The sequence below is a fragment of the Meriones unguiculatus genome, chromosome 11 (genome assembly GCF_030254825.1).
Source record: "Meriones unguiculatus strain TT.TT164.6M chromosome 11, Bangor_MerUng_6.1, whole genome shotgun sequence".
Lineage (NCBI taxonomy): Eukaryota > Metazoa > Chordata > Mammalia > Rodentia > Muridae > Meriones > Meriones unguiculatus.
In genome coordinates, this window is record NC_083359.1 from 50774737 (window position 1) to 50802541 (window position 27805).

A 27805-nucleotide genomic window follows, 5' to 3' on the forward strand; every position below is an offset into this window, starting at 1 on the left:
CATAATCTTTCAGAGGATCTCTCCGATCCTCCCCTTAGAATCTTTCATTTTCCTCTTTGCAATATTCTCTGAGCCTTAGGGGTAGTAGCTGTGTTGTAGATGTGTCAGTTGTAACTGGGCTCCACAATTGTGCATTTTGATTAGTTACAGTTTTTTTTAATGGTCTCTGGCTGTTGCAAAGAGACATTTCTTTGATGAGGAGTGAAGACTACTCTTAGCCAGCTAGACCCTGGAGAATGGTGTCTGACTTGTTTTAAGAACAGAAGTTGAGTCCTAAGTTAATGTTTCTGTACTCTCTGTGTTTACTTCCTGACAGATGAGTGCTGAAGGTTTTTGTTTTGTTTTGTTTTGCTTTGTTTTGGTTTGGTTTGGTTTTGGGTTTTTAATGTTAAATTCTATATTAAATTCTATAAGGAATAAACTTTCTAGTCATTCACTTTGTCAGTTCTGGACAGCTCATAGTTTTGTCATTCTTCATCCCCTTCAAACTGAGTGATATTTTACCTTACAGCTCAGTTGTGACCCAGTGAGGCAATCCATTCTAATACTGTTTCTTTTAACATTTCACAATGGCTGTATGTAACGTCTCAATTAGAGACTTCTAGACAGTGCTGTTTATATTGATGCTGCATTTAACTTTCAAAAGAAAATTTCAAGCACTTAAGTAGATTTTAAGATGACATGCTGCAAATTTCAAAATACATTCCATGCTCTATCAAAAATGTTCATGAATATTAATCTTTTTTGAAAACTTACTCTTTTCCCTTTGCTACATTTTGTAAAGATTTACTTAGCTTATAATTTTCTCGATTTGGAAGTGTGTGGGAGTTTAAGGTGAATAGAATGTCAAGGCACAAGTAGACAAAGATCTTTCAGTATTAAAAACAGGTAATATTGCCTTGAAAATATTTAAGAGTCTCTGTCTAAAGATAATGACCCTCCAGATCATTATCACTTGTTCAGGGTCTGTCCATCCTGCCATTGGAAGGGCATCATGGTACTGTTTTCCTCAGAACATTTTGGCATGACAGATTTTATTTTGTAGGAATACATAATTAAAAATTAAAATTCAGTGTTGAAAATTTTATGAGGTATATTTTCACGTTTCTTAGTAAAGTAAGTAATTTTGCTTGCGAATTTGTATACCTCATAGAAGCTTTTGAAGTCAGCATTATTTGATGGCATCACCCTCTTCTTGGCTTTCTGTTAGTATTCCTTTACCTCAAACAGAACTGTGTCTTTTTTTTTTTTTTTTTTATGTGTTAGTTGTGAGCATACATTTTTGGGCTTTAAAAAAGAAGCAAACATTGTCAACTTCTCTTTCAACTAGAGTGTTTAGCCCCTTAAAATGTAATGTAATAACTAGAAGATTGTATTAAATAAAGCTTACGATTTTATTGTTTCTGTGTCATCTTTCTCCTCCTTACCATCCTTCCTTTCTTTTGGGTATTATTTAGAATATCATTTAAATTCCTCTGTCAGTAGTTCTTCTAAGATTATTTGTATTGTTGTGTAGAGTTATTTTAGGAATTGCTGTATTCTACCTTAATGTCTCAGTTTTTTAAAGTTTTTACTTATAATCTATAGAGATGTAAAAATGCTGCTTGCATTTGCCCCTTTCATCCTTTATGCTAAAATTGTCATATGAATTTCACCTGCAAGACCAAAGTTACAACTTCTGCATTGAATTTAATGTTGAAGAAATTAAGCTGAAAGACTAGTTTTAGTTCTTCACTTGCATATTTAGCACTTCGATGCATTTATTCCTAAGATGTTCTATCAACTACACCTTTTCTTTGTCCCACATGAGTCCTCTAGTAGTCCCCATCTGCTGGTGGCATATTGCCATTGTTATTACAGGGTATTTTCAGTGACTATGGTGTTCTGGTTGGTAGCTGCAGACTAGGTTTTGATGGTTTCTTAAGACTGTCCTAGGGGGAATGTAACCTTGCTCACTTGTTTGTACAGCTCTCCCTCCATGTGTCTGGCAGCTCGGCGCAGCTCGGTGTAGTTGATTTTGTTTTTGTTTTCAAGACAGGGTTTCTCTGTGTAGCCTTGGCTGTCCTGCACTCACTCTGTAGACCAGGTTGGCCTCGAACTCACAGAGATCCAGCTGCCACTGCCTCCCTGAGTGCTGGGATTACAAGCGCCCACCACTGTGCCCAGCTCCTCAGTATAGTTCTTATTGCTGTAACTGTGGCCTGCAGAGTCTTCCTGCACATGTAGTGCTTAGGGATCTCCCAGAGATCTGGGGTATAGTTCACTCTTTTTGAGGAACTAAATAAAAAGCCAAGGGATACATGCATACTTTAGAGGCTGAGTTTCAACAAAGGTACAAAATTTATTAGAGAAGATGATCTTTTTCACAGATGATGCTGTAACAGTCAGATGTCCATAAGCCACAGTGTTAAATCATATTTCACTTCATATATAAAACTTTACGTCTTGGACATAAGTATTTCTGTTTCTAGAAGGAAACATAGGAGTTAAGCTTTGTGACCTTGGGCTATTAGCTACAAGATCTATTAGCTACAACAACAAAACTATGGTGCATAAAAGTATTTATAAACTGGACCTTACGGAATCAAACTTATCTAATTTTTACAAACCATAATGAACATAAAAGTGGAGAAAAAATAATTGCTAGAAGCATATTGACAAAGTGCCTGTGTCCAGAATATGCCAAACATCCAAGAATTAATTGTAAAAAACTAACTACATACTATTAAAAATGGGCAGATTCCAGTAGCTACTTAATCCAAGAAGATAAAGGGATGGAAAATAATATATAAGAAGATGTCCAGTATCATTAGTTACCAGGGAAACAATACAAAACTACCGTGAAATACCTCATGCCCACTAAAATGTCTAAAATAACAAGGATTGGCAAGGATATTGGACCAACTGGGATCTGGTACCCCAACACTAGGGGTGGAAAATATGTTGCCAGTTTCTTAAAAATACAGCAAGATTGCTGCCATGTGATCCTAGTCATCCCACTCCTGGTATGTAGGCAGAGAAATGGAAGAATGTATCCAGGTTCCTGTGCAGGAGAATTCCTGTGTTGTAATAGTCAAAACTGCAAACTACCCAGCCACTAGGTAGCTGAAAATCTCTATCAGAGAACTGTGGCATAAGTGGGGCCACAGACATGGTACCACTGCATGGCATGGATGGACTGCCACCCCCTGGCTTCCTATATGATACCTCGTTAGTATCTTATTGTGTCTTTGATTCTGCTGTTACCAGCTTCTCAGTAGTCAGCACAGTCTACTGTGCTATACTGTTACACTGTGGTAACAAGCAGCACCCGTCTTGGTGACGTAAGATACACATTCCTTCTTATGAACTGCATTTTCTTTATTCGGTGTTTGTTTGTCTGAAATATTACTGTTTGCTGTGATTGTTGACTTTATTTTTATTAGTATTTGTTGACTTCTCACTTAGCATTGTTGAAATCTTTTAATGACATCAGTAGCTATAATTCTCTTTAATCCTTGATACAAAAATATATGTAAAGTATCTTCTAGCTTTTATTTACTGTATAAATGCATTTTAGATAGGAACTATATTCCTGTGAGTGGGAGAAGGACCTTGAGGTGCTGAGATGAATAGAACTGAACTGGAACTGAATTGTAATGGAGCCTGGGAGCATGTCTTAATACTTTGTGTAAACTGGAGAAACTTAAGATACCATTTAATTTACACTTTTTTTTTTTTTTTAATTTTGTCAGTCTCTACAGCAGGCTGTGTAGAAGAGGTGTCTCATACTTCCTGTTGCCAGTGGCTGGAACACAATGGAGCACACAGGGGCCATAGACACAGAGGAAGAGCTGGGGCCTCTAGCCCACCTTGCACCAAGTCCTCAAAGTGAGGCTGTGGCTCATGAATTCCAGGAACTCTCTCTACAGTCCAGCCAGCACTTACCCCCTCTGAACGAGCGGAAGAATGGTGAGTGTTTCAGCTGCATGTGGAACTTTGATCTAGAGGGTCATCTTTTTGGTGAGTTTAGTAATTCCAATTTGTGAGTGACTCTTTATCAGTTAACACTTGGCAGTCCCCACAAGGGACAGTCTCCCAGAGGTAGGAGGAAATGGTAGGAGAGGGGCAAGATTTTACTTCCCATTCACCTTTTTGCGTGTGTCACCAGCAACTGTCTTTGATAGCAGTGCTGCCTTTTAGAAGTCAGCCTTAGATTAGCACATCTTGGACTGGCAAGACATCTTGCTGGAAAGGCATTGTGAAGTTGCTGATACCAGAGAAATGGGTGTTGGCCATGACCACTTCCTCCTTCCTTTTGCCATCTCTGGAGTGTTGGACCTTAATTTCAGAGGTGATGAGAGTTAGCCCACCTCAGTGACAGCAAGAACTTATGTGATTTTATACTCATGGGCACAAGATGAGCTAGGTTTTATTTGGCACTAGTTCATTCTTATATGCAGAGTGAGTATTTTCTAACTAGTCCTTATCAGTGTGGTAGATTCTCATTTGATGACAGAAGCATCCCAGAGTCTCCAGAAAACAATACTAATGAATAAAGATAGACTAAATACACTTAATTCTAATACACTTCAACTATAAACACAGTTTGATGTTCAGTGAACACATTGGTGTCCTCGTGCTTTTACCTTAACAAATACACTTTTTTAAAAAAAAAATGCAGTTTTAAAAGTAAGAAGAAATAAAATAGTTTTTCTGCAGAATGTTTCCTATCACCTTATTATGTTTCTAGGGACGGACTGTGTTCCAGTTTCTTTTACTGGCGTCTCCTTCTGAGGACAGTGGGCACTATGTAGTCCTTCAGCACAGGGTTTGACATGAACTTGCTGTGCTTTCTTTTAAGAGTCATGTAGTTTTCTGTCCTGAATCTTACTGTTAGCCTCTGCCTTTGACCATCTTAGCCTAAACAACACATATGCTTAGTTCTCTAAAAACCCTGAGTGATGGCTTGTAGACAGTCTGTCACCAAGAGCCTGCTTTACTCTGGACAATGGCTGAGACAAGCATATGTACTCATAAATGACTACCTACAATCAAGTTGCACTGTACCTGTGGACCAGTTTTTATGTTCCAGGGATTTGGGTTGTATTTGTTCTAAAATCAGAAGGTCAAGCTCTCACAAACTGGTAGTGTGTAGCAAAGAAGGGAATGCACATGAAGCGATATACCATTGTGGTATAGTTCATATAGCTAGCCATGTTTTCTAACAGATGCTCATGGAGGTGCCTGGTGTAAAGTGGATGCAGTACAGAACAGGCTCCCCTCTGACAAGTCAGAGTTTGTTATTTGGTGCTAGGATTGGACCCAGAACCTTATCCAGGCCAGGCAAGCACTCTACCACTGAAGTATATCCCCTTCCTGTGTATGTCATTAGGGAGGTAGATGAAAGGGTGTAATGTTTAATTTACTAAGATAGCTGTATTTCATGAAATAACGCAGTCATTTGTAGAATGATTGTTCTTTGTACTCTCACGGTTATTAAACCACCCTGCCCAAATTCTGCATGACTCGTGTGGTTAGCGTTTCGTCAGCCCAAATTAATTTCCTTCGCTGTAATTTTCAGGATACATCTTTGTTTCTGTCTCTCTGTATTCCAACAGTTTTTAAAACATACTGAAGTTTTCATGATAAATTTTAAGCACCACTCATGAAATAGTAGGACTGCTTTTCTCCAGTTGTCTCATATCCATGATCTTTGTGACTTGATTTATGTTTGATTTGTCTCTGTTTGTAGTCTTGTGTAGATGTGAACTTTTTAGAATAAATCTGCTTTGTGTTTTTTTTTTTTTAAGCCAAATGCACATTATTTAAGCTGCTCTGAGTACACAGGAAGAGTATGTTGGCCTCCAGTCTGTCCTTTGCCTGCCTGGTTGTTTCCCTAGAATCAACTACTTTTTCTAGTGTCCTGTCTGAGAGGAAAATATTTTTAAAAATAGTTTTGAAACACTTTTTTGTAACAACAATGTAGTGCTTCAGGATTCTAGGTTGGAAATAAGTAATTTTCTATATCACCATAGTGATTCTATAAACATAAATTTAATTTTGAATGAAGTTGACTTTTTAGCCAATGTGTTTTCCCCAAGAGTAATTTCTATTCAGTGTTAAGCCATGGAAGACCATCTCACAGTGAGGTACCGTCTAAGGATTCAAACAGGAGGGAACTAACTCCCTTTTCTAAGAGGTGACTGCAGAAAGTTTGAAACATCACCTGTGTTACATACACATTCTGAAGTGTGATAGCTTGTGTACAGCTATCATAAATCTAGGTTTTGGGGAGACACTGGTCAAGGGATAAGAACTTGAGTCAGGAGGAGTGAGTTGAAGTGGTGTACTGACTGTGGTTAAGGATGTGTTGGCATTCCTGGACAGTTCTGAGAGTCGAATCTATATCCTCATCCCACAGGCAATATGATATAAAGCTTCACTTAGCCACCCCAAAAAGTGTGCATATTTCAAATCGCCATTACATATAGATATTATAAATATGTGTCATTTTGTCCAGTTAAAACAAATTAAGATGTTAAATAAAAAGAACTCTGGGTCTGAGCAGAGCACACACACACAAACACACACATATATGTCAAGTAATAAAGATAGATGATAGACCCTAACTTGCTTTCTTTGATGTTTTCATGTATGTTGTTCATGTTTTTTTTTCAGGTCTTCCTACTCCCATGTTTAAATCGTATCAAAATGTAGTATTGGTCTCAAAATCATTTACAAAGTGTTGTTTAACTACTGTAAAAGCAATCACATTAACTTGTCCTCGCTTGTGTGTTTTGTTTTACTCCTAAGCAGTTGAACTTTTCTTTCTGGTGATACATTCTTTTCTGTTGGAGAAATCGTAGGTAGTTAAGTCTGTGATTAGTGATTGGAAGTATTGTATCATCGGAGCTCATAATTCAGCTCTGTGAGCAGATGGCTTCACATTTAAGTAAATAATCCAGTATCTGCCCTCATGTGATTTTGTGTTTTTTAGAAATATTTTTGTTATTCCAGTAGTTCAGTGGCAGAATGTTCCCACTCTGGAGTAAATATGGAAGCTGTTCAGCACAAATACACTAGATTTTTGTTCTGAATATTTTGTCTGATTTTCTAATTTTTTGTCTGAATATTGCCAAAATTACAGCTAGTAACATCTCAATAAGGCAGTCATTTAGGCAGTTAGCTTTTCCAGATGAGCCCTATAAAGGAAAGTAGATCTGCAGTTTCTTTATGGAAACAGTCCATCCACAGGAACACTGCGCTTTGTTTCCACACAGTGCACACCAGTGGGCACCATATTATTTCCATATTTGTGTTGGCTTTTAGTGTTCAGTAGGAAAAGCTCAGTGGAGAACGGTCTAAGTGGATGCCACATTCCTAGAGGATGTCTACCCTTTCCTGTGTCCACACTCAAGGAGAACTCTGCTCTGGCAGGTACCATGTTGTTAGGTCACTGAGAACAGGACGGCTGCAGAGCTATCAGCCATGGCCAGCGCTCCTGCAGAGAAGCTACTGTAACTGCTGTAATAAAGAGCTGCTGGTGTCTCACACTCTCCAGAGCATCTTGGGTGCTTCTGTGAGAGTGAGATTCATCCCCTTCACACAGCATCAGGCTCATCAACTTCAGTAATATCCAGCAGTAGTAAAGTCAGTGCCTGCCGCCTGCCTGTCCTGAAAGGAGTTTGACTCTGGCCTATCACCTCTGTCTAACTCAGCTGACCAGTCTCATCTGAAGCATTAACTGTGAAATAACATATGTAAGGTCCCAGTAAGGGGAGATTTCTTTTAAATATTCAGATTACTGGTTACCATAGTTAGGGTCTTGAACTTACAGCCTCATCCGAAATTTTTTATGAGATTTTTTTTTTCTGTTGCATTAAATTTACACAGTGAACAACTTAGACCTCTTTTATTTTGTTCACTAATGGTGCCTTACTAAAAAGGAAACAACATAGTCAAAAGTTAATTGCCCAGAAGGAAGCACAGAGAGCGCCTGGCTGTGGACTCAGCACAGGGCTTTATCTTGCCACACACAGTCAGGGAACTTTCCAGACTGTGGCACTTAGCCAAGGGCAGCCACCTTAGTGAATAATGGCTTCTGTTCACAGCTGCTCTGTTCTTTGCATTTTCTGAGAACATTTCTCCACCCCTCGTTAACCTGTTGGTCCAGGTATTTGGAAATGTACAAAGGTAATAAACACTGTTCTTGAGCAAACTCTGTTGCTCAGCCTGCACATGAGCTGGCACAGTGCAGTGTAAGTATGAGGAGATGGGCGCTTTTGTTTCTGGAGCAAGAAGCCACAAAACTCTAAAAGTATCACAGAGGCCATGAACAGATAGCAAAGGTAGAGCTGAGGCTCTTCCTTTCTCCCTTTCTATCCTGGAGATAACGGCAGTAGATCATTTTCTGTGAAACTCCCTCAGTTGCTTTCCTGTTAGCATTTGGGTCCAAAATGCTTACATTGAATCCTCAGGGTATCACTAAACTCTGATGAATTTTGATTATTTCTCTTCAGAAGTCAGACTAAGAAAATAAACTGTATATGCATAATATTTTATACTCAAGTTTTTAACTTTTCAATCAGCTTTTAAGACACACTAAGCACAATTATAAAGTTCAAAAACAAATGCTAGACTGACACCTGCAAATGAAATTCTTCCTGCTTGTGGCAGATGATGGTGTTTGTGAACAGTGTTATCTCCTGACTCCTTCAGAACGAAAGAGAAGCCTTATAAACCCCCAGGGGTGAGGCACTCCCTTTCATAAAGGCCTTATAGTCTCCTATTGAATAACATGTTTTGTTTCACAATGTCCATAAGCGCCTATAACCTGTCTTCCCTCTTTTCTGCTCTGGGTTTCTTATTCAGATAGTTGCTGTTAGTAAGGATTTAGTTTGCTTCAGTGTGTTGTCTGGTGACAGGGAGTGAGAGAGGGACCCTCTTCCACACTTCTGAGCTGGACATGAATCTGATCTGGTGCATCCACAAGGCTACAGTCCCCACTTACAGCACCCCTGGTACCTCATTTGGAGTCATTTGGGCTTTTAAATAGTGTCTCTTAGAGAAATGTCCCTGGACCATCAGTGATTATTATATGTATTAAAAGGGTGACTTAGAGAATAGTAGTAATTAGCAATTTAGTTTAAGCTACCATTGAAATATTATCATAACATACACAAATGCCTAACCTAAACACTTTAAAAAGCCTTTTTAGGTACTAGATTCAAGAAGTATGTTTTATATATAAGTTAAGATATTTTCCTAAAATTAGAATATACTATATGTTTTATTAGACATTGTACTGGTGTGAATAATGAATGAATTTGTGAAGGAGTTGGTTCCCTCAGAGAGCATCAAGGAAGAGAAAAGAGGCAGCAGAAACATGTACTCTGCCATACCTGAGAAGAGCATATTAAATACAGGGAGGATATTAGGGAACATGGTCCATGAGTATTTTTATTCAGTGTGATTTAGCTTATACTTTAAGATATTAATAATGTAGTACTATTATAACAGAACAACAAATGGATTAGAATTTTTCTTTGGTTTGTAGTTAAACTAAGAAGCAGTCATAATCAGTGTTTTCTAACTCCTTTAACCATACTGTTGGCTCTTCTGCCTCACTGCTGCCCTCACTGTTATTAACAGGAAGTGTAGTCTTTGGGGAGTCAGGACTCCAGCTTCCACTGCCGGCTCAGTCTGTGAGCACAGGTAAGTCTGAGAAGCACCGTCACAGCACACCATCGCAGTGTTTGTCTTGCAGCTTCAGCCATGTGTTCCCCCTGGCTGCCCTTTCTCATCACATCATGTACTCCTCTATGTCATTTTCACTTTTGTCTTGTGTTCTTCATTAAGCAGAATCATAAATATGCTTCCATCATAGCTAGCTAATGAATTTTCCATAGATGCAGAATTGTCATGTGTCATGTTATTAAACATATAAGTTCTATTAGTCAAATGCTTCTCATTATCAAAAGGAAGGAGACGTTGACTTGATGGATGTTATTCTTAAAGTAACATGTCTAATTTAAAATGTGCAGATTTCTAGTCCGGTGGTCCTCAGCAGGTATGTGTTAATGTGTTGATGGCAGCACCACTCTATCAGTTTAAAAGACACCATTTCATCTTTTTTTTCCAAGCCCAAATAATCAGTGTTCTTTTTTACGTTGCTTTCATTGAGAAAGTGCTAATGTCTGTTTTCACCATCTTAAAATGTTGGTGTTTAGTAATAAGAAAGTCTCAGTTGCCACTAGTCTTTGGTTCTCACAGGCTGCATTTAGAATGTGCCAGGTGTTTGGATGGTTGGCATTCTGCAGATTAGAAGTTGATAGCAAAGTTAAAATGCTGCCTAGAATGAAAGCCATCATCCTGACAGGGCAGTTGATTGGGCTGTAGAGGAGTACTGTACTTAAAAAAAAAAATAGCCAACATCTCCCATAATGTTGAAAATTGGTACTTCAAGGATAAAGATACATTTATTTATTTGTGCGTATAAGTGTGTATACACATGTGCTTGTGAGGTGTTACTTTTTATACCACTTTATTTTGGTTTCTTATGCCTCTTCCTCCCTTCTCCACCCCAGTCTCTTCCAACACCCAACACTGGGTAAGAGAGAAGGAACCTTAATAGGAAAAGGGGGCAGACTTCTCTTTAGCTATTTTCTACTAGCTGTGATTGTCGGGTTCCTTGCGGCAAGCCCTGTCCTCGTTTCAGGCTATCTCCAACTTCTTCTCATCCAACTGCATCAACAGCACCATGAGCAGCAGGGGGAGCACCAGCAGCCTTCTTTCTTGATGCTCCCTTCTCTGTCCAGGCCCTGGCATTTATTCCCTCTCCAGAATCCTCAGATTTAAACTATCTGCACTTGGCAAAGGGTGCACCAGACAAATAGTTTGCTGCTGTGAACAATCTGAATCAGTCCCATATCCTACACCTGGGATTAAACAAAACCATGTTTACATCCACAACACTGCCTCCTTTCTGATTTAAAAAAAAAAAAAAGCTTTTCTTTTAATACGAATGAGAGTTGCTGTTTGTTTGTTTGTTTGTTTGTTTGTTTGTTTTTGAAGATGATCAAGGAATCAAACACTCTTTAGATCAATAGTTTCTACTACAACCTGGTTGCTCTCAGCTGCTCTTGTCTGGAACTGCAGGTACTTTTTGCTGTTAAGCCTCAAGCTAGGACTCCAAAGCTGTTTTCTAATGACAAGAAGCTACCTTGTATGTCTCTCTTGGACATGCATTCACTAGTCGAATTCCAGGAAGCTTAAACTTTCTTGCCAAGAACCCAGTACTTCGAGAAATGTCTCATTGGCTTTCTTGGCAGAATGTACCATATTTCTCAGAGCTAACCACCGGCCATTTTGAGTTCTGAGGCTTTTAGCTACTTGGTCCCAATTTCTTTTCAAATGACTGTATTTACCAAATTGAAGCACTGAGCATTTTGATACCTAAGGTTTCCTGGCTACTACATTTTGATACATAAGGTTTGCTGGCTACTGGGAAAGTTAATGATGGTAATCTCTTAACCTGAGGCTGCTCCTCTGGCAGCTCAGTTTGCTCAAGATTAATCTTTTTTCTTGAAATGGGCTGTTCTTTTTTAACCCTTTCAATCGTATGGCCTTCTGCTCCTCCCTGCTCTTTGCCTCACACAGGGGCTATGGGAACTTGACATAGAAAGTGCTTGGAGTAGGCCGAGTGGCAATTGTGGGAAACTGGCTCTTAGTTACCAGGTCCCTTTACCAATGGTGCTTTTTTTTTAACTTGTTTTTTTTTATTTCTTTATTAATTACACTTTATTCACTTTGTATCCCCCCTGTGGTTCCCTTCCTCCTCCCGTCCCAATCCCTCCCTCTGCATGTATGCCCCTCCCCATGTCCACTGATAGGGGAGGTCTTCTTTTCCTTCCTTCTGATCCTAGTCAATTAGGTCTCATCAGAAGTGGCTACATTGTCTTCTTCTGTGGCCTGGTAATGCTGCTTCCCCCTCAGGGGGAGGTAATTAAAGAGCAGGCCAATCAGTTCATGTCAGAGGCAGTCCCTGTTCCTATTACAATGGAACCCACTTGGATACTGAACTGCCATGGGCTACATCTGTGCAGGGGTCTTAGGACATCTCCATGCATAGTCCTTGGTTGGAGTATCAGTCTCAGGAAAGACCCCTGTGCTCAGATTTTTTGGTTCTGTTGCTCTCCTTGTGGAGTTCCTGTCCTCTCCAGATCTTACTGTTTCCCAATGGTGCTTTTTGCTTTCCAAGCATTTCAGTCTCTACCCAAAAATTCTCTGGTTGCACTGCCAACTCAGCAATCCTTTCTAAAACCAGTGAACCTTCCGATTTTTTTAATCCATTTTTTTGTTTCTCAGACCCCTGTATATCCACTCACAAGTTTTCTAATTGTTCAACCATTCTCACAACCTTCTTTAAAATGGAATGCAGGAAGATGATGAAGCAAAACTAGAAAATCCCTTCTGGAAGTACAGCAGAAGAGAAACCAGCGGTAGCAACCACAGTAAACCTTTTCCTCGTATCCTGAAACGGTATATTCATTTCTCTGTATCCTTCCTGTAGAGGAGACTCTGTACTATCTCCTCTACAGCCATTATTCTAAGCCTGACACCTGGGTGCTACTTGTAGGCATACTTTTAAAACGATTTTAATTTGGGTTTCTTAATGCCTTTTCCTTCCTTCTCCATCCCAGTCCCTTCCAACACCCCAATACTGGGTAGGAGAGAGAGAGAAAGTTAGTGGCAGAGTTCTCTTTAGCTATTTCCTGCTGGTTAGGGTAGTTGGGTTCCTTGCGGCAAGTCCAATCTACCTCTACCTTTTAGGATTTCTCCATCGTCTCATCAAACTGCATAAATAGCAACCAGGAGCAGCAGGGAGGAAGCACCAGCAGCCTTCTTTCTCAGAGCCTCTTCCCTTCCCTGCCCCCAGCATGTATTTCCTCTCCAGAGTCCTCAGAGTTAAACTATCTGCAGCTGAGAAAGAACCCCTCTCAGAGCCCACATGAAGTGAATACTTTGCTGCTGTGAACAATCTGATTCAGTCCCATATCTTACACCTGGGATTAAAACAGAACCATGTTTACATCTACAACATGCTTGTGTCATGTAAAGGCAGAATGGTTCTTTCCCTCCACTGTATGGGTTCTAAGGATTGAACTCAGACCATCAGGCTTGACAGCAAGTTGCTTTGAGTGTCTGAGCCATCTTGCTGGCTACTGAAAGATATTTTTTAAAATATTAGCAAACCTTATTGAGATGACTGTTGTGTGCCTTGCCATAAAATAATTTTTAGATTTCCAGCAATTCAGAGTTCAGTGTATTCCTATGAAACTATTGGGTACATAGGCCTCTGAAAGCGGTTCCCCTGACCAGATACAGACAAGCAATGTGAAGATGACTCTCAGAACACACTGGGCACTCAGCATTGTGGGCTTGATCAGCAGAAACCTCCAAGGAGCAGCAGACAGCAGAACACCAACTCTGATGCCAGCCAGGGGCTAGCTCCTAGTTGGACCTTTATTAGCTGTGCATTTTCCTCCATCTGCCTGCTTCCCTCCCACAGGTTGGGGGCCACACCTACTGCCTGCTCTGTAGATTGATTTGACAGGAGAATAGGTTTATCTCTGTAGTGTTTAGAACAGTGCAGAATTCATATAGATACTTAGAAAATCTGTTATCTCTGTTGATTAGAAGTGGATATCACTTTCATAGCTTTCCCCCAATGATGTTTTATAACTTGATAGGTTTGTTTTGTTTTTAGTTGTCCCAGTAGTTTTTGCTTCCCCTTTCCACAATTAACTTCTTTTTAAAGAAAATAAAATGGCACAGCTTCTTCCTGCTGCTTATATACCTTCACAACTCTTAACAGGCAGCTTATCTGTTGAGCCCTGAGTGGGCAAAAGCAGTGGGCACAGGTTTCCCATGAAGTTGTGTCTTGTGGGTCCTGCCAGTTCCCACAGTCCTACCATTCCCTGGGCATCAGTCAGTGTCTACAAGGAAGGACTTTCAGATTGTGAAGCATGTGAAAATACAAATAGGCCAGCACTCAGCCCTCTAGGGACCTTGTCCTCCAGAACAGACTCCAAGCTGACATTTTCACAGACTACTTGCAAGAGTGCCAGTAGGGTGTGTCCAGTCAGCAGGCTCCTCGACAGGCCTCTCCACCCAGGGCTGATGCACAGCTGCTCTCTCTCTCTCCTGTGTTCTTATTCTGAGGAGGTGAAGTCAATAGCTGTGGTTATTACGATGCTGAAGGCTTGTGATGTGGATGATAAGTGCTGAGAAGGAGATGTTAAGTATTTAAAGTAATAAAATAGCTGTTTGTAATGTTTAAGGAGGTGTCTTCTAGGTCATCATCTAAACTTTTTTTCATTTTAATTACAGGATTTCTGGCATAATCACATCTCTGATTTTTTTTATTATGACTTAATTATTTAACAAATTAGATTAGGTCCAGAAATGACTTGTTAAAAAATAAACATGGGTATTAAGAACATGTTTATGTTGCTGTGACTTGCTTCCCATTGATCTTTGAAATGCACAAAAGTAGAAATGCTTGTGGTGACTTAGAATGTTGTTCTGAGAGATCTTTCAGTGATAGCAGCTGTTTTGCCTGATGCTTTAAGTTCAGTGGATAAAGCTGTAAATTGTTTTTATTTGGGTCGCTTTCAATACTATTGTGTGCTATCATAGCTTTTTAAAAGTTATATATATAAATATATATTTCTATATAAAATAACTTATACACAGACACACATAAAAATAAATGTGAAGGGCAGAACCCAGGGGATTCAAACTGGATTACATAAGAGAAGCCGTAATTAGGGTTGGTTGGGTTTATAGTTGGCTTTAAATGCTAGAAGTCCTGGGGCTGTCCCACTGGAAGCCTGAGTGGCATGTCTAAAATGCCAGAGGTAGGGCAGGATTCCACACTAGGAAGTAGGGGTGGAGATGTTGTCCTTAAAGCTTTTTTTTCCTGTTTCTTTTCAACGAGTTAACCCTTAGATGAATCCACAGAATTCAACTGTTAAGAATCCTGTACAACTAGAAATTTCTTATGGCTCCATATCCATTTCTGTTGTAAGATGGTAGTAATTTTTGAATAACTTTTTAAAGGACACAAACAAGTAAATGTACTCAACCAAGACCCTTCAGATTGGCAGTAGAAATAAAATATATTTCATCATATTCTGTTGGAAACCCAGGATGCTTTAGATGGTTCTAGTTTTGGGGTGGAGGGAAGGAACAGGAAGGAATCTGAAGTGAAGTAATAAATTGGTCACAAATAGTTATTGATTGTCCTGAATTGTATCAAGTTGGGTGGCTTCTGATCATTGTGTAAACTATATACACTGGAAAAGACGTGGATGAGTGCTTTTCTCAAACCAGGAATAACAGTGATGTTTAATAGATAAAATCTTAATACCACCACCACCCCCCTCATGTGCATGTGTACTAGTCGCCATTGTTTTTTAAAGAACTGGAATGTAGTGATGCACTAGTGAACTCTCTGTTTGTGTAACTATGTGCTTGCTTGCTTGTCACGGACATAGAGTATCTGCAGGATTGCCAAATTCTTTCCAGAGAAGCACAGTGTGGACTGTATTAGTTACTTGTCTGTTGCTGTAATAAAATGCCAAAAGCAATTCTTTGGGTTTATAGTTCTAGAGGGAGAGTCCATAGTGTTTGGGAGAGGTTTGGCAGCAGGTTACTCTAGCAGGCTAAGAGATCACATTCAACCACAAATCTGTAGGGTAAAGAACATTGTAAGTGGAGCGAGGCTATGAACTCTAAAAGCTGAGCCCTAGTGACATACTTTCTCCAGCAAGGCCACACCTTTCTATAACCCACCCAAGTATAGTGCGCATATAGGGACATTTCTCATTCACACCACCTACACTGACACCTTCAGAGTATATAAGATTTTACATGGATGTACAAATGTCATAATTTTGAGGATTTTCAAGATAAAGAATTTGATCTTATATTAATGAAATCAAGTTCAAACTCAAATGTTGACATTTAAATAACGTGGGGGTTGTGACTCAAAGCCAAGTGGTTTTGGTTGTATTTTCTCCAGTTATGGCACTATCATTCTCTAAAATGTGCTTTTTTTTTCATGGAAATGTATGCATTTTATAAGCAACTATGATTATCTCATGTACCCTTAAGCATAGAATGTTATATTTATGTCAAGTTCCACTTATGAAATGTCTGCAGTCACTAATGATCTTCTGTTCACTTGTTCAACCATGTTTCAGAAATTTAAAACTGCCAATTATCTTTGTGAATTTTTTCTTTCAGTATAATTCTCTGTGTGTGTGCCGTATGTAAGAGTCTGTATGCATGTGTGAACATGTATGTATGTAAAGAACAAAGGCTGATGTCTGTGTCTTCCTTAATTACTCTGCACCTTGTTTTGTGTGAAGCAGAACCTGAACCTCTCTCACTGAACCTGAAATTTATTAATTTGCCTACACTGAGCTCCAGGGATTCACCCACCGTTTTTCAACACTTCCAGCATTGGAGTTATGGATATTTGCTGTCATGTCTGGCTCTTATGTGTTGCTGGGTATCTGAACCCAGGTCCTCATGCTTGCATAGCAAGCACCTTACGCATAACTGAACTGTCCCCTTTGTTTAGATGCAAGGTCTCACTGTGGAACCCTGGCTGGCCTGGAACTTGCTCTGCCATTAAAGCTTGGGGCAATCCTCAGTGTGTCTGCATCATAAGTACTGCAACTACAGGTGTGTGCCATCATGACTGGATCCTTCAGGGTAATCTTTGTCTCGTGTGTTTGAAGTTTCTTATAAGATAATATGCTCATTAATTTTTGTCAGCTTGACACAAAGTGGGAAGAAGGTGCCTCAATTAGGAATTGCCTCCATCAAATTGAAAGTATGGAGGCACTTTCTTGATTAATGATTGATCTCAGGGCCCAGAGCAATACTGGGCAATGCTACTCATGGGCAGATGGTCCTGGATTATAAAGAAAGCAATCTGAGAAAACCATGGGAGCAAGCCAGTCACCAGTGATCCTCCATCATCTCTGCTTCAGTTCCTTCCTTGAGTTACTGCTTTGACTTTCTTTCATGATGGACCATAAGCTGAAATGAATTTTTTCTTCCCTAAGTCACTTTTGCCAAGCGTGGTGGTGTACACCTGTAGTTCTACCATCTCTGTGAATTCAAGGCCAGCCTGGTCTATAAAGTGAGTCCAGGACAACCAAGGCTGCACAGAGAAACCCTGTCTCCAAAAAACCAAAAGAGAAAAGAAAGCAAACGAAGACAGTAATTTACTTAGTTATAGTTGGGTTTCCTTTTTTTTTTTTTTTTTTTTTTAGATTTATTTTAATTTTTTACTGAAGTATATGTGTTTGTGTCTGTGTGTATGCACAGGGTACCCAGGGAGGTCAGAAGACATCTGAATCCCCTGGGGTTAGAATTGCAACCAGTCGTGAGCCACCTGATGTGAATGCTGGAAACAGAACTTCAGTCTTCTATGAGTGTACATAATCTCTGAGCCATTTCTCCAGCCCCTTGAGTCCCAATTTTATGCACTCCTTTTAAAAAAAAATTGTGTATCTTTATGAATTTATCTTTCACATCATGAAACATCCTCATCCTGGGTAATGAGCCTTCTTCTAAAGTGTTTTTCTTACTGTTAGCATCACCATTGGTTCCTAACCATCGGTATTTTTAGGTGGTTTCTTATAGGCTACATAGGACTGAATCTTTCTTACTCCTGCTTGATAATCTTTCAGTTGTAATATTTAGATCACTGATACTTATGGTAATTACTGTGTGTGGCTCAGTAACGGCTAAACCAGTGCCCAGGTGTCTTGTCATACGGTTCTGCAGGTCAGGGATTTGGTCAGGCCTGGTACATCTGGTCACCTCTGCTCAAGGTCTCTCAGGAGCCTGCAGCTCATCAGTAGGCCAGCTAAGGACGGCCTCTTCTTATCTTGCCTGTAGTTCTCAGCAGAGTCTATTCCTTGGCTACACCCTGACTGTTGGCTGGTAGCCACCCCACACCTGCTGCCTGGGCTTCTCCAAAATGGCAGCTTGCTCTCTTGCAGTCAGTAGAGAAAAAGGACTAGGAAGACAGAATAAATCCCTCAAAGTTGCAATGCCCTGTTGACAAGGAGCAAATTACTTGAGTCAGCAAAGCCCTGAGTACTAGAAGGCAGAGGAGCTGGGGCTGTAGCCATAGCTGTGTTTGGACCCATCCTCTTGGTATCTTGTTTGTCCCTTTTTTCTCTTTAGTTCTTCTTTTCCTGCCATTTTTAACAGTGGTTTTTAAGATTTTTTCACTTTTATCTTTACACTGTTTGTTAGTTCTACTTCCCCTATCCACTAAGTGTTCAGTGGTATTTTGAAATTTAGGTGAAAAGTGGCACTGGCACCACCCAATAAAATGTTTCTCTCTCATGGCTTCTCAGCCTTCAGTGGAGCTCTGAGTTTTAGCTTGATAGGCATTGAGTAACTTTTAGGTCACCTTAAAGCCTGTCTTAAGTTTTGCCTGTGAATATCTAGAGTACATAAAAAAAAAAAAAAAACTTTGTATTGATTCTTTGTGAGTTTCACATGACGTACCCAGTCTCACCCATCTCCCCATCCCCTTGTATCCACCCTCTGCCCTTGCAGCCTGCCCTTAATAAAAAACACACACAAAAATAAAGCATAGAAAACATCTTGTTAATGGAAGCTGTAGTGTGTCACAGTTTGTCACACAGTGTACCCTCCTGTCCATACATCTTCACTTGGAAATGTTCATTGAAACTGGTCTGGTTCAAGGTCTCTGGCTTCTGTGATGCCATCAGTATTGTATCCTCACAGGACTTCCTCCAAGTTATCCTGTTGTTGTCCTGTGTCATGGAGATCATGCAGCTTTGGATCAGCAGGATGGGACCTTTCATGTGCTCCAACAGTTCACAGATGATGTAGATTTTGAGATGGGCCAATTCAAAGCCCTGAATCTGGGCCTGGGTGGTAGCTGAGCTGGTCAGCCCACTGGCTCTCCCTTATCTGCACCACCAGGGCCAGCTCTCCAGCACTTCTCTGGCCAGGCCACCCAGTGGCCATCAGCAGAAGATAGTATCACCTCTTCTGCTCTCGTGCCCTCAGAGCCAGTTCACCAGCACACACTCCTCCAGAGCCAGCATCACTGTGCTGCCCAGTCAAGGCAGGGCCCACTCTTCCAAAGTGCCGCAGACATTCAAGAAGCTGGGCCAGCCCACCCATTCTCACACCCCTGGGGCTGGCTCATCTGTGCCTTTGCCATCAGGGCCAGCTCCACTGTGTTGAGCAGGCAAGGTACAGGGCCTGCTCTCCCACTCTTAGGACCCTGGGGCCAGCTCTTCCACTGTCACAAGTGTCAAGGGATAAGGGGGGAAGGCATCACTCCTGCCACCTCACAGAAGATGAGTATCAGGACCAGCTCTTTCTCACTCTCCTCACCCTTGGGGCCAGCTCACCCACACCCCTGTGCTGACCTTGATTTTTTTAAACGCTTCTACCTCCCTTCCAGCACCACCGGGTAGGAGGGAAATAAGCTTAGTTGGGACAGAGGGTGGAGTTCTCTCTGCTACTTTCCACCAGATAGGGTCATAGGATTCTTTGGGGCAATACCAAATATCAGTCATCCAGAAATCCAGAAGTCCATGTAACCAGCATTTCAGCAAACAGCAAATGCAGTAGCAGGACGAACCAGCAGCAAGCACTCCTCCAAGCAGCCGCACCTTCTTCAGCTGGGCTGTCACATTTATACCCCTCAAAATCCTCAGAATTCAACTAATTACACCTGGCAAAGACCACATTCCACATGAAACACTTAACAGGTGTGGACAAACTAAAATCCCTAACCTAAAATTTTAATAAAAACATGTTTACATATCATAAACCAAAACCTCCACAACACCCCTGCCACTAGGACCAGCTAGCTCTACAATGCTACCCAGGGAAGGTTCAGGGCCTGCTCTCCCAAGTGCTGCATCCAGTGAGGGGCAGGGCCAGCTCTCCTGCTCTCATGACCCTATGATCAGGTCTTCGATTGTACTAGGAGAGTGCTTTAAGAACCAGGACTTAAGTCACTTTGATTTCCTTTGACATCTCTGCTGTTGCCCTGCTGTCTTTCCTCAGGAGAGCTCTCCACTGAGCTTGCGTGGAGCATGTGTGCTGTGGGGACAGTTCAGCTGGTCATTTTTACCTAGTCTTGGGAGACATTACTCTATCACAGAGCACTGTCCTAAGCAGAGACTGAGGGCATTGTCAGGGAGGTTTCAGTACTCTGTCAGCAAAGTCTTCCTTTTGAGAAACTTGCTCTACAGTGTCCAAGCTGCCTCACCCTCCTGATCTCTGAGTCCTGACACATAACCCCTATTTCCCAGTGTGTGTGAGCAAATGCCTATGTGCATGTTGGTTTTCCTAGTTTCTCATGGCAGGAAGTGAAGCCCAGTGTTGGTCACTTCGTCATGGCCAAATCTGTGATCCGGAATTGACATTTTAGCCTGAGTCTGTGCCTGTCCTCTGGGCTGTGTGGGGTTTGACTTTCTGGTCAGACTGTAGCAGCAGTGTCATCTCAGTGCTGATTATTGGTGCTTTGAGGCAATGAGTGAATAAAACCAGAAAAAAAATGAGAACAGCCTTGCACATCTCAGCTGACAAGAGCAGCCAACAGGACTGCCATGATGGACATTTCTAAGCCTCCTGGGTCTCCTGGATCCAGTGGCAAGAGTTGCTCACTTGGAAAAGTTCATTTTTCCCTCCGTGTATAAACACTGGGAAGAAAAGGCTTCTCAAGTTGGCAGGGTCTATTTTCCTTAATAGCTTCATGTTCTTTTCTCCTTAAAGAAATACTGAAATTTTAAAAACAAACACTTTCCTTCAGTATTTGAATCAGATTCAACTTGGGAAAAAGCCAGCCCTTCAAGATAACCACGGGGTACACTTCTCATCTCACATGTGCATAAAATGGGAACCTTCTTATCAGGGACATCAAGATTTCACCAAGAGAAAAACACACAACTATAAATGTATTATGCATACATACTCTCCCACCATCCTCCACCTGACTCAAGGAAAGTTGCCACCAAAGCCTACACCTGGGAGAAGGCCAGGGGTGGAGTAGCAAGCTGTATTTGTCAGTTGACAACATACACACTTCTGTCTCCTTCTCTCTTCCCTCTCACCCTTCTTGTCTCTGTGTCTTTGAGATAGAATCTGACTAGTCTCTTTAATTTAGATACTCATACAAGTATGTGTTGTATATTAAACACATGTTCCCTGTGCCCTCTACCCTCCCTTTTCAGGCCCTTCTTGCCTTCCTGTAGTCCCCCATGTTCCCTAGACAGTTCTTCATGCAGGATTGTATTCTCTGTAAAATCCAGGAGAAATCGATAAGAGAAAGTGAAGAATATTTGTCATTCTGAGACAGGATTAATTTGTTTAACGTGTTTTCTTAAGTCACGTCCATTTTCCTGGGAATGACATGCTTTCATTCTGTAACAGTCTGGTAGTCTTGATCCTCATGCCTCAGCTTCCCAAGTTCTGAGATGACAGAGATGCTCCATCATGCCCAGCTCCCTTCCCTTAAAAACATGTATTGTGGGATATCAGGGACTCGGTAGGTGTTATGATATAAATTACACACTGCACAACAGGTTGTGGTTATAAAGAGGTTTATTATGGGAAAGGCAAATCTGAGACAGTGAAAGAGCTTAGAAAAGAGGAGAATACAGAGTGGAGAAGGAGACAAAGAATCAGAGGAACCACCAGAGAGAAGAGGAGGAGAGAGGAAGAAGAGAGACATGGCCGGGTGGCAGGCGGTGAGTTATATACTGAGCACCCTGACTCAGGTGATAACAGAAGAAGTTGTCAGACTGTCTCTGACATGGACTCAATGGCTGGCTCTTTGACTGCCTCTTCCTGAAGGGGGAGCAGCCTTACCAGCCACAAAGGAGGACAATGCAGCCAGTCCTGATGAGACCTGATGAGCTAGGGTCAGATGAAAGGGGAGGAAGACCTCCCTTCTCCCCGTGGACTTGGAGAGAGCCATGGAAGGAGAAGAGGGAAGGAGGGCGGGATTGGGTAGGGGTGAGGGAGGGGACTACAGTTGGGATACAAAGTGAACAAACTGTAATTAATATAAAAATTAAAGATTTAATTTTAAAAAAAACAGTTGTCAGAACCCTAGAGGCCAGTTTTTGGAGGGAAGGCCAGTTTACCTGCAGGACAACAGAACAGTAGGCTATTACTATATTATGATACAGGGTGAGGGGTTCGTGTCTGCTTAGAGCTGATAAAGTTGACTCTAAATAACTCATATGTTATCATTTTTTACTAGTGTGCAAAAGCTTTAAGGAAAAATTGATGTTGTTCCTTACTTTGAACATGGCGATAAAAATAAAATAGGGTATCACTGTGACCAGCTGGTCACACTATTCAGTCCCTTTCTCATCATAACCCTAGAAACACTGAGCAGACTTTCTGTGGTCTGGCCTTCAAAGGCTGTGCCCCTGTTTTATCATAAGGTCCACATCTCGGCTCATAGAGCTGTCATCATTGCCCACATGTGCTATTGTAATCCCATCTCACATGGAATGAGAAGAAGTGAAAGACTGCAGACCATATCTGATAGCAAGTTGAGTATTCTAGTCATCTGTATCAAAATGCACCAGAGCTGAAGATGAACCAAGAGTAGGAGAATAGTACCAACAGGGAGCTAATGAGTCCAGTAGTTCTCGGTAGGTTCAGGAAACCTGCTGCTAATGTGGGAAGCCAAATAAGAGCAGAATGAAATTAGGATCAGCTCTTGATTGACACCTAGAACTGGGAGTTGTCAGACTGAGATTTTATCAAAGGAGTTTCATAGTATAGCGTTTTAATTTATTAGCCCACATGCTATGTGTGTGGGTCTGGTTTTGCTTGTAACTTTTTTCTGATCCAAGGTCTCATTATGTAGTCTAGGCTGGCCTGGAATTAGACCTCCCCCTTCATTACCCTCCCAAGTGCTGGCACTACAGGCATGGCTGCCACTCAGAGCTGATCATTTAAATTAAGGGGTTAGTTGGTGTGCTAATCCAGGATATTTTTTAAAAGGTGTTATCTCCATACTGTGCCCTTTCAGAAGCCACTGTTCCTTTGCCTCCTTTCTGAGGTGTGCAGTCAGATTATACTTTATAAAAACAATCCATGCATTAATCTTCATTCCCTTTGATGAGATAACCAATGAATAACTACAAAAAAGCAGCTGTCCTGTTTTCTAACAGGTGCTGCATTTTGTTACATTCTACCTCTTTGCTACATAGTAGGCCTAGCTCCCATGGGACAGCCAGAGAAAACCTGAATTCTGCACAGAGTTTTTCTTTCTCAAAGAGGCAAAGCCTTGCACTTGTGAGATAGGATGTAACTTTCCATTTCAAGTGCCCCATAAACTGAGACACAAGAAGGCTAAATAAGGCACAAAGTGGTTCCTCGGAAATGTAGTTTTATAGATACTCTAAAGCTCTCACAGAGGTTATAAAGAAAGCTACAATGCAGAAAGATTGGTTTTAGTAAGAAGCTAAAGCCATCTTTAAGGTGTCACCTCTTTTGCATAAAATTGCTAGAAAGATATAAAGTGCCATGTGTAAAGCTAGAAGGAGAAGCTAAAGATGGAAACATTGTCCTGTCAACCACCAGCCTCCTTGCATTTGCCTTCTGTCTCAATTTAGCCAAAAAGTATTGCACATGCTATGCTCTTAATTTTTAATCGCTGTGATGAAGCACCATGACCAGGGGAACTTATACAAGAGTTTATTTGGGTTTATAGTTCCAGAAAGATAAGACTCCATGATGGCTGAATAGAGGCATGACAAGTAACAAGCATATTGGCAAGAATAGGAAGCTAGGAGCTCTACCCCGAACTAAGCATGAAATAGAGAAAGCAAACTACAGGCAGGGTGGGACCTTACGTTCTCAAAGGCTGCACCCAGTGACATACTTCTCTCAGCACAGCTGCACAAGGCCAAGAGCTGAGGCCAAGCACTTAAGTGCCTAAGACTGTGGAGATTATTTCTTCTTCAGACTAGTACAAGTGCTATTCATGTGAACATTCATGCAAACAAAAGCTCACTGCCACTGCAGGAATCTCCTCTGCTGCCTTTGTGCATTCCTATCCTTAAGCCCACCCACCTCCAAGGGTTACTGCTTGAGGAAGAGTGACTTCACAGCTACTACCATGGCAATGCTGAGCCTAGAGCCGTGCGCAGTTTGCTATGTCTTTTTATTCTACGTAGTTACTTTTGGAGGTTTTCTGAAATGACCAAACAAATTTTAAGAATTTCTCTAGTGAAAAAATGTTTCAACAATCATTTGAATCTTTTTAATCTTTAAATAATTAATTATATTTGTTGTTTATTTGTTTGTATGTGTGTTGTGTTTGTTTGCTCATGTACCGTTGCGCTCATGTGGAGGTCAGAGGACAACTTGCAGGACTTGGGTCTTTTTTTCCAGCATCTGGGACTGGAGTACGGTCATCAAACTTAGTGGCAAGTGCCTTTACCAGTCACTGACCCTCTTACTCATCTTTTAAACAAGTATACTTCACTTTTCAGGAAAGTGAAGAACACAAAATAGATCACCCTCTAATGGCAATTTATTTTATAATAAACTATTTGACATTTAACAACTAAAATTAAAATCTGCTTTTACTAGTTTTATAAATCAATTATCTTTTCTATGGATAAAGTAATCATGAGTATTTTTCGTTGTAATTTTCCACAATAGCATAGCAGCCTTTTTACATGTTCTCTTAACTCTTGGAGTTAGGGTATTTTAGCAGCCCCCAGAACAATGGGTGTGTACATTGCAGGCATGCCCACATACACTAGCATACATTTTGTTAAGAATAGAAACGTTCTCCAGAATTTTCTTATCAAAAGTTGACATGCATGTAATAGCAGTGTTTGAGATGTATTTCACACTTAATCTCCTCATGCCCTTTGGAAATGTCCTTTTTAGTTCTGCATTTCAGCCATGACGATACCAAGAACAGCTTCATATGTTTAGCTGACAGGTTTTTAATTGTTTTAATGCAGTGCAGTTGCAACTTGGCTTTTTTTTTCTTTTCTATTTGTTTGTTTGTTTGTTTGTTTTGTATCTAAGCCAGTTAGTTATTTGCAGAATGGCAAATTATTATTTTTATTTGTCTGATTGTGTTGCTGTGGGAAGTTTAAGTAAGAGTATGACATGGGTGCTCTGTCCTCAGTAAGTCACATCAAGAGGTGAGTGACAGATTAACCCATATTGGATGCGTTAAGGGTACTCTCTTGGTTCAGATGGTGTTTTCTCCTTCCTATTTTTATGTAAAAGTACCCTTTATTCTTTGTAATTAGTGAGAAGTATGTGGGCTCTTACCTTAGGACATGACTGGTCTATGTCCTAGCCATCTTTCAGGCATTGTTTGAATGATGGTTTTCTTTTTCTCTTTCCTTTTTTTAATTCAAGAGATAAAAATTTATTTTGGCAGCAAATATGAGTAACCATGGCCCAGGAACACAGATTTAGCGTACCCCAGATTCATTCCATTGTCCAACATGGAAGCAGTTCATGAAGACCAAAGAAAGTCATAAATCAGGACACTTTCTGAATTCACTGTTGAAGTGGCACCAACTGGAAGAAGCCACCAGTACTAGAAGAATTTTTTCTCTAAGAAGAATTATACATGAAGATAGATATGTGAATAAAAGTGAAGTCACCAAGTTACAAAAGTATGATTTGTGTGTTCTGCTATATGCATTTAAAAATTTAAATATAAAATAAATATATTCTCAAGAAAAGCATAAAGACAATGGCATTGAAGTCAGTCAGAGCTGGTAATGTACAGACAGAATGACTGACACCGTTCTTTCTTCAGAGGCCTGGTCAGTAAGCAGAGATAACAGACATGAAGTGCTGTGGCAAAGTGCTGTGACAAGGTCTCAAGATGTCCGCAGGTCCTGTAGGCCAGGGCTTCGTAAGCATTAGCAAATATACGTTCAGATGGAGATTTTTTTTTTTAGTTATATCTTAGGTCAGGTACATTTCTCCTGATGTTTCCTGGTCCTCTCCTCTCGCATCTCTAAATGACAGTTTTCACCTGATCATTTTAAAGTTACTTACAAAGTGATTTCCAATCACATTTCTTCTGGAATTCTGGGAGGTTCCCGTTTTTTCTAAGGAAACAAACACTGTCTTAAGTTCTTTATCAGTAACCGTCATCATTGTTTTTACTTGTATTTAGTGTGTATGTGTATATGTGTGGGCATGAATCAGCTTCAGCATGTGTGTGAAGGTGTTAGGCATAGCAACAAAGTAGTTTTGTGGTTGGGGTTAACAACATGAGGAACTGTATTAAGGGGTTGCAGTGTTAGGTGTGCCCTGGACAAATCCCACTGGAAGTGGGATTTGAGGTTTCTTTTTTCTTTTTGGTTTTCAAAACAGGGTTTCTTTGTGTAGCTGTGGCTGTCCTAGAACTCATTCTAGACCAGGCTGGCCTGACCTCAAAGATCTGCCTGCCTCTGCCTCCCGAGTGCTAGAATTAAAGGTGTGCATCACCATCACCCAGGAACTTTTTCTTTAAGTTTCCTTGGTCATGGGGTCTCGTCACAACAGTAGAAGAGTAACTAAGACAGTTGGCAGTGGAAGATGTCTGGGATGCACATGACTGTGGATAAGGATACTTTGCTGTGAGTCATCAGAACAGTGAAACATGTCATGTGTCCTAAAGAACATGGTAAACATTAAAGGTATCAAGGTTGTGTAACAACTGGCTTAATTAGTACAGGTGCTTGTCACCAAGTCTGCAGAACTGAGTGTGATCCCCAGGACTACATACACACACTAAACAAGCATAAAGAAAAATAATGAACACTGAGCAAAGGACCTACCACTGAGCGAGCCCATGAACTATGTAGCCAAGGATGACCCTGGGCTCCTGATCCTACCTCACCTCCCCAGTGCTAGGATTATAGATATGGGCTACGACACCAAGCACACTGAGCTTATAGAGAGATTGTGTGTGTGTGTGTGTGTGTGTGTGTGTGTGTGTGTGTGTGTGTATTGTCAATGAATGTGTGAATTTAATTTTAATGTGCCCATGGAGATCAGAGAGGTCATCAGATCTCCTGTAGCTGGGGCTCCAGTCTTATGCAAGAACAGTCTGCACTTGTAACCACTGAGCCATATATCAGTCCCACTTTTAAAAACAAACCATTAGCCAGGCATGGCAGCTCACACCTGTAATCCCAGCACTCGGGAGGAAGAGACAGGAGGATCTTTTGTGAGTTCAAGGCCAGCCTGGTCTGCAATGAGTCCAGGACAGCCAAGGCTACACAAAGAAACCCTGTCTTGGAAGAAAAGAAAAACATCACTTCTTAGTTATTTTCACCAGAAAAGCAAGTATTAGGAAGACCGAGAAGAATCCTGTCCTTGCTGACTGAGGGCCCTGTGCCTGGTGCTTTCCTTCATTGTCTCAGGCCTCCTCCCTAAAGGTGGATCATCACTCTCCTTGGGTTACAAGTGAAAACTAAGAGGAACTAAAGTTTTGAGAGATTTGCAACTTTACAGGTTACAGGTCTGAAAATGTTGGGTGAGCAGGGTCTGAGCCGAGGTCTTCATGACTTCAAATTCAGTGATAAGCATGCCTCTTTTCTCAGAGTAGACTTATTTTTATTGGGATTAGGATTGATTCTGGGTAAGAATTAAGGGGGACAAAACTGAAGACAAAACAAAATAAAGGTTAGCTGTGATGTTTGCATATCTTCTTGTTCAAAGGGGGCAGATGAAGTGGTACACC

At 40.9% G+C, this 27805-nt stretch overlaps 1 protein-coding gene across 6 annotated transcripts in view; it reads left to right on the plus strand.

Moving 5' to 3' along the window:
- Positions 1-27805, plus strand: part of Mrtfb (myocardin related transcription factor B) — a 159214-nt gene that overhangs the window by 57850 nt on the left and 73559 nt on the right. For 5 of the 6 annotated variants that reach the window (XM_060364209.1, XM_060364210.1, XM_060364204.1 and 2 more), the window contains 2 exons: positions 3735-3951; positions 9634-9696. In XM_060364209.1, the coding sequence (XP_060220192.1) occupies positions 3798-3951; positions 9634-9696 (217 nt within the window). In that variant the 5' untranslated portion in view covers positions 3735-3797. The remainder of the gene's footprint in view (positions 1-3734; positions 3952-9633; positions 9697-27805) is intronic. The other variant, XM_060364206.1, reaches the window with a different exon arrangement.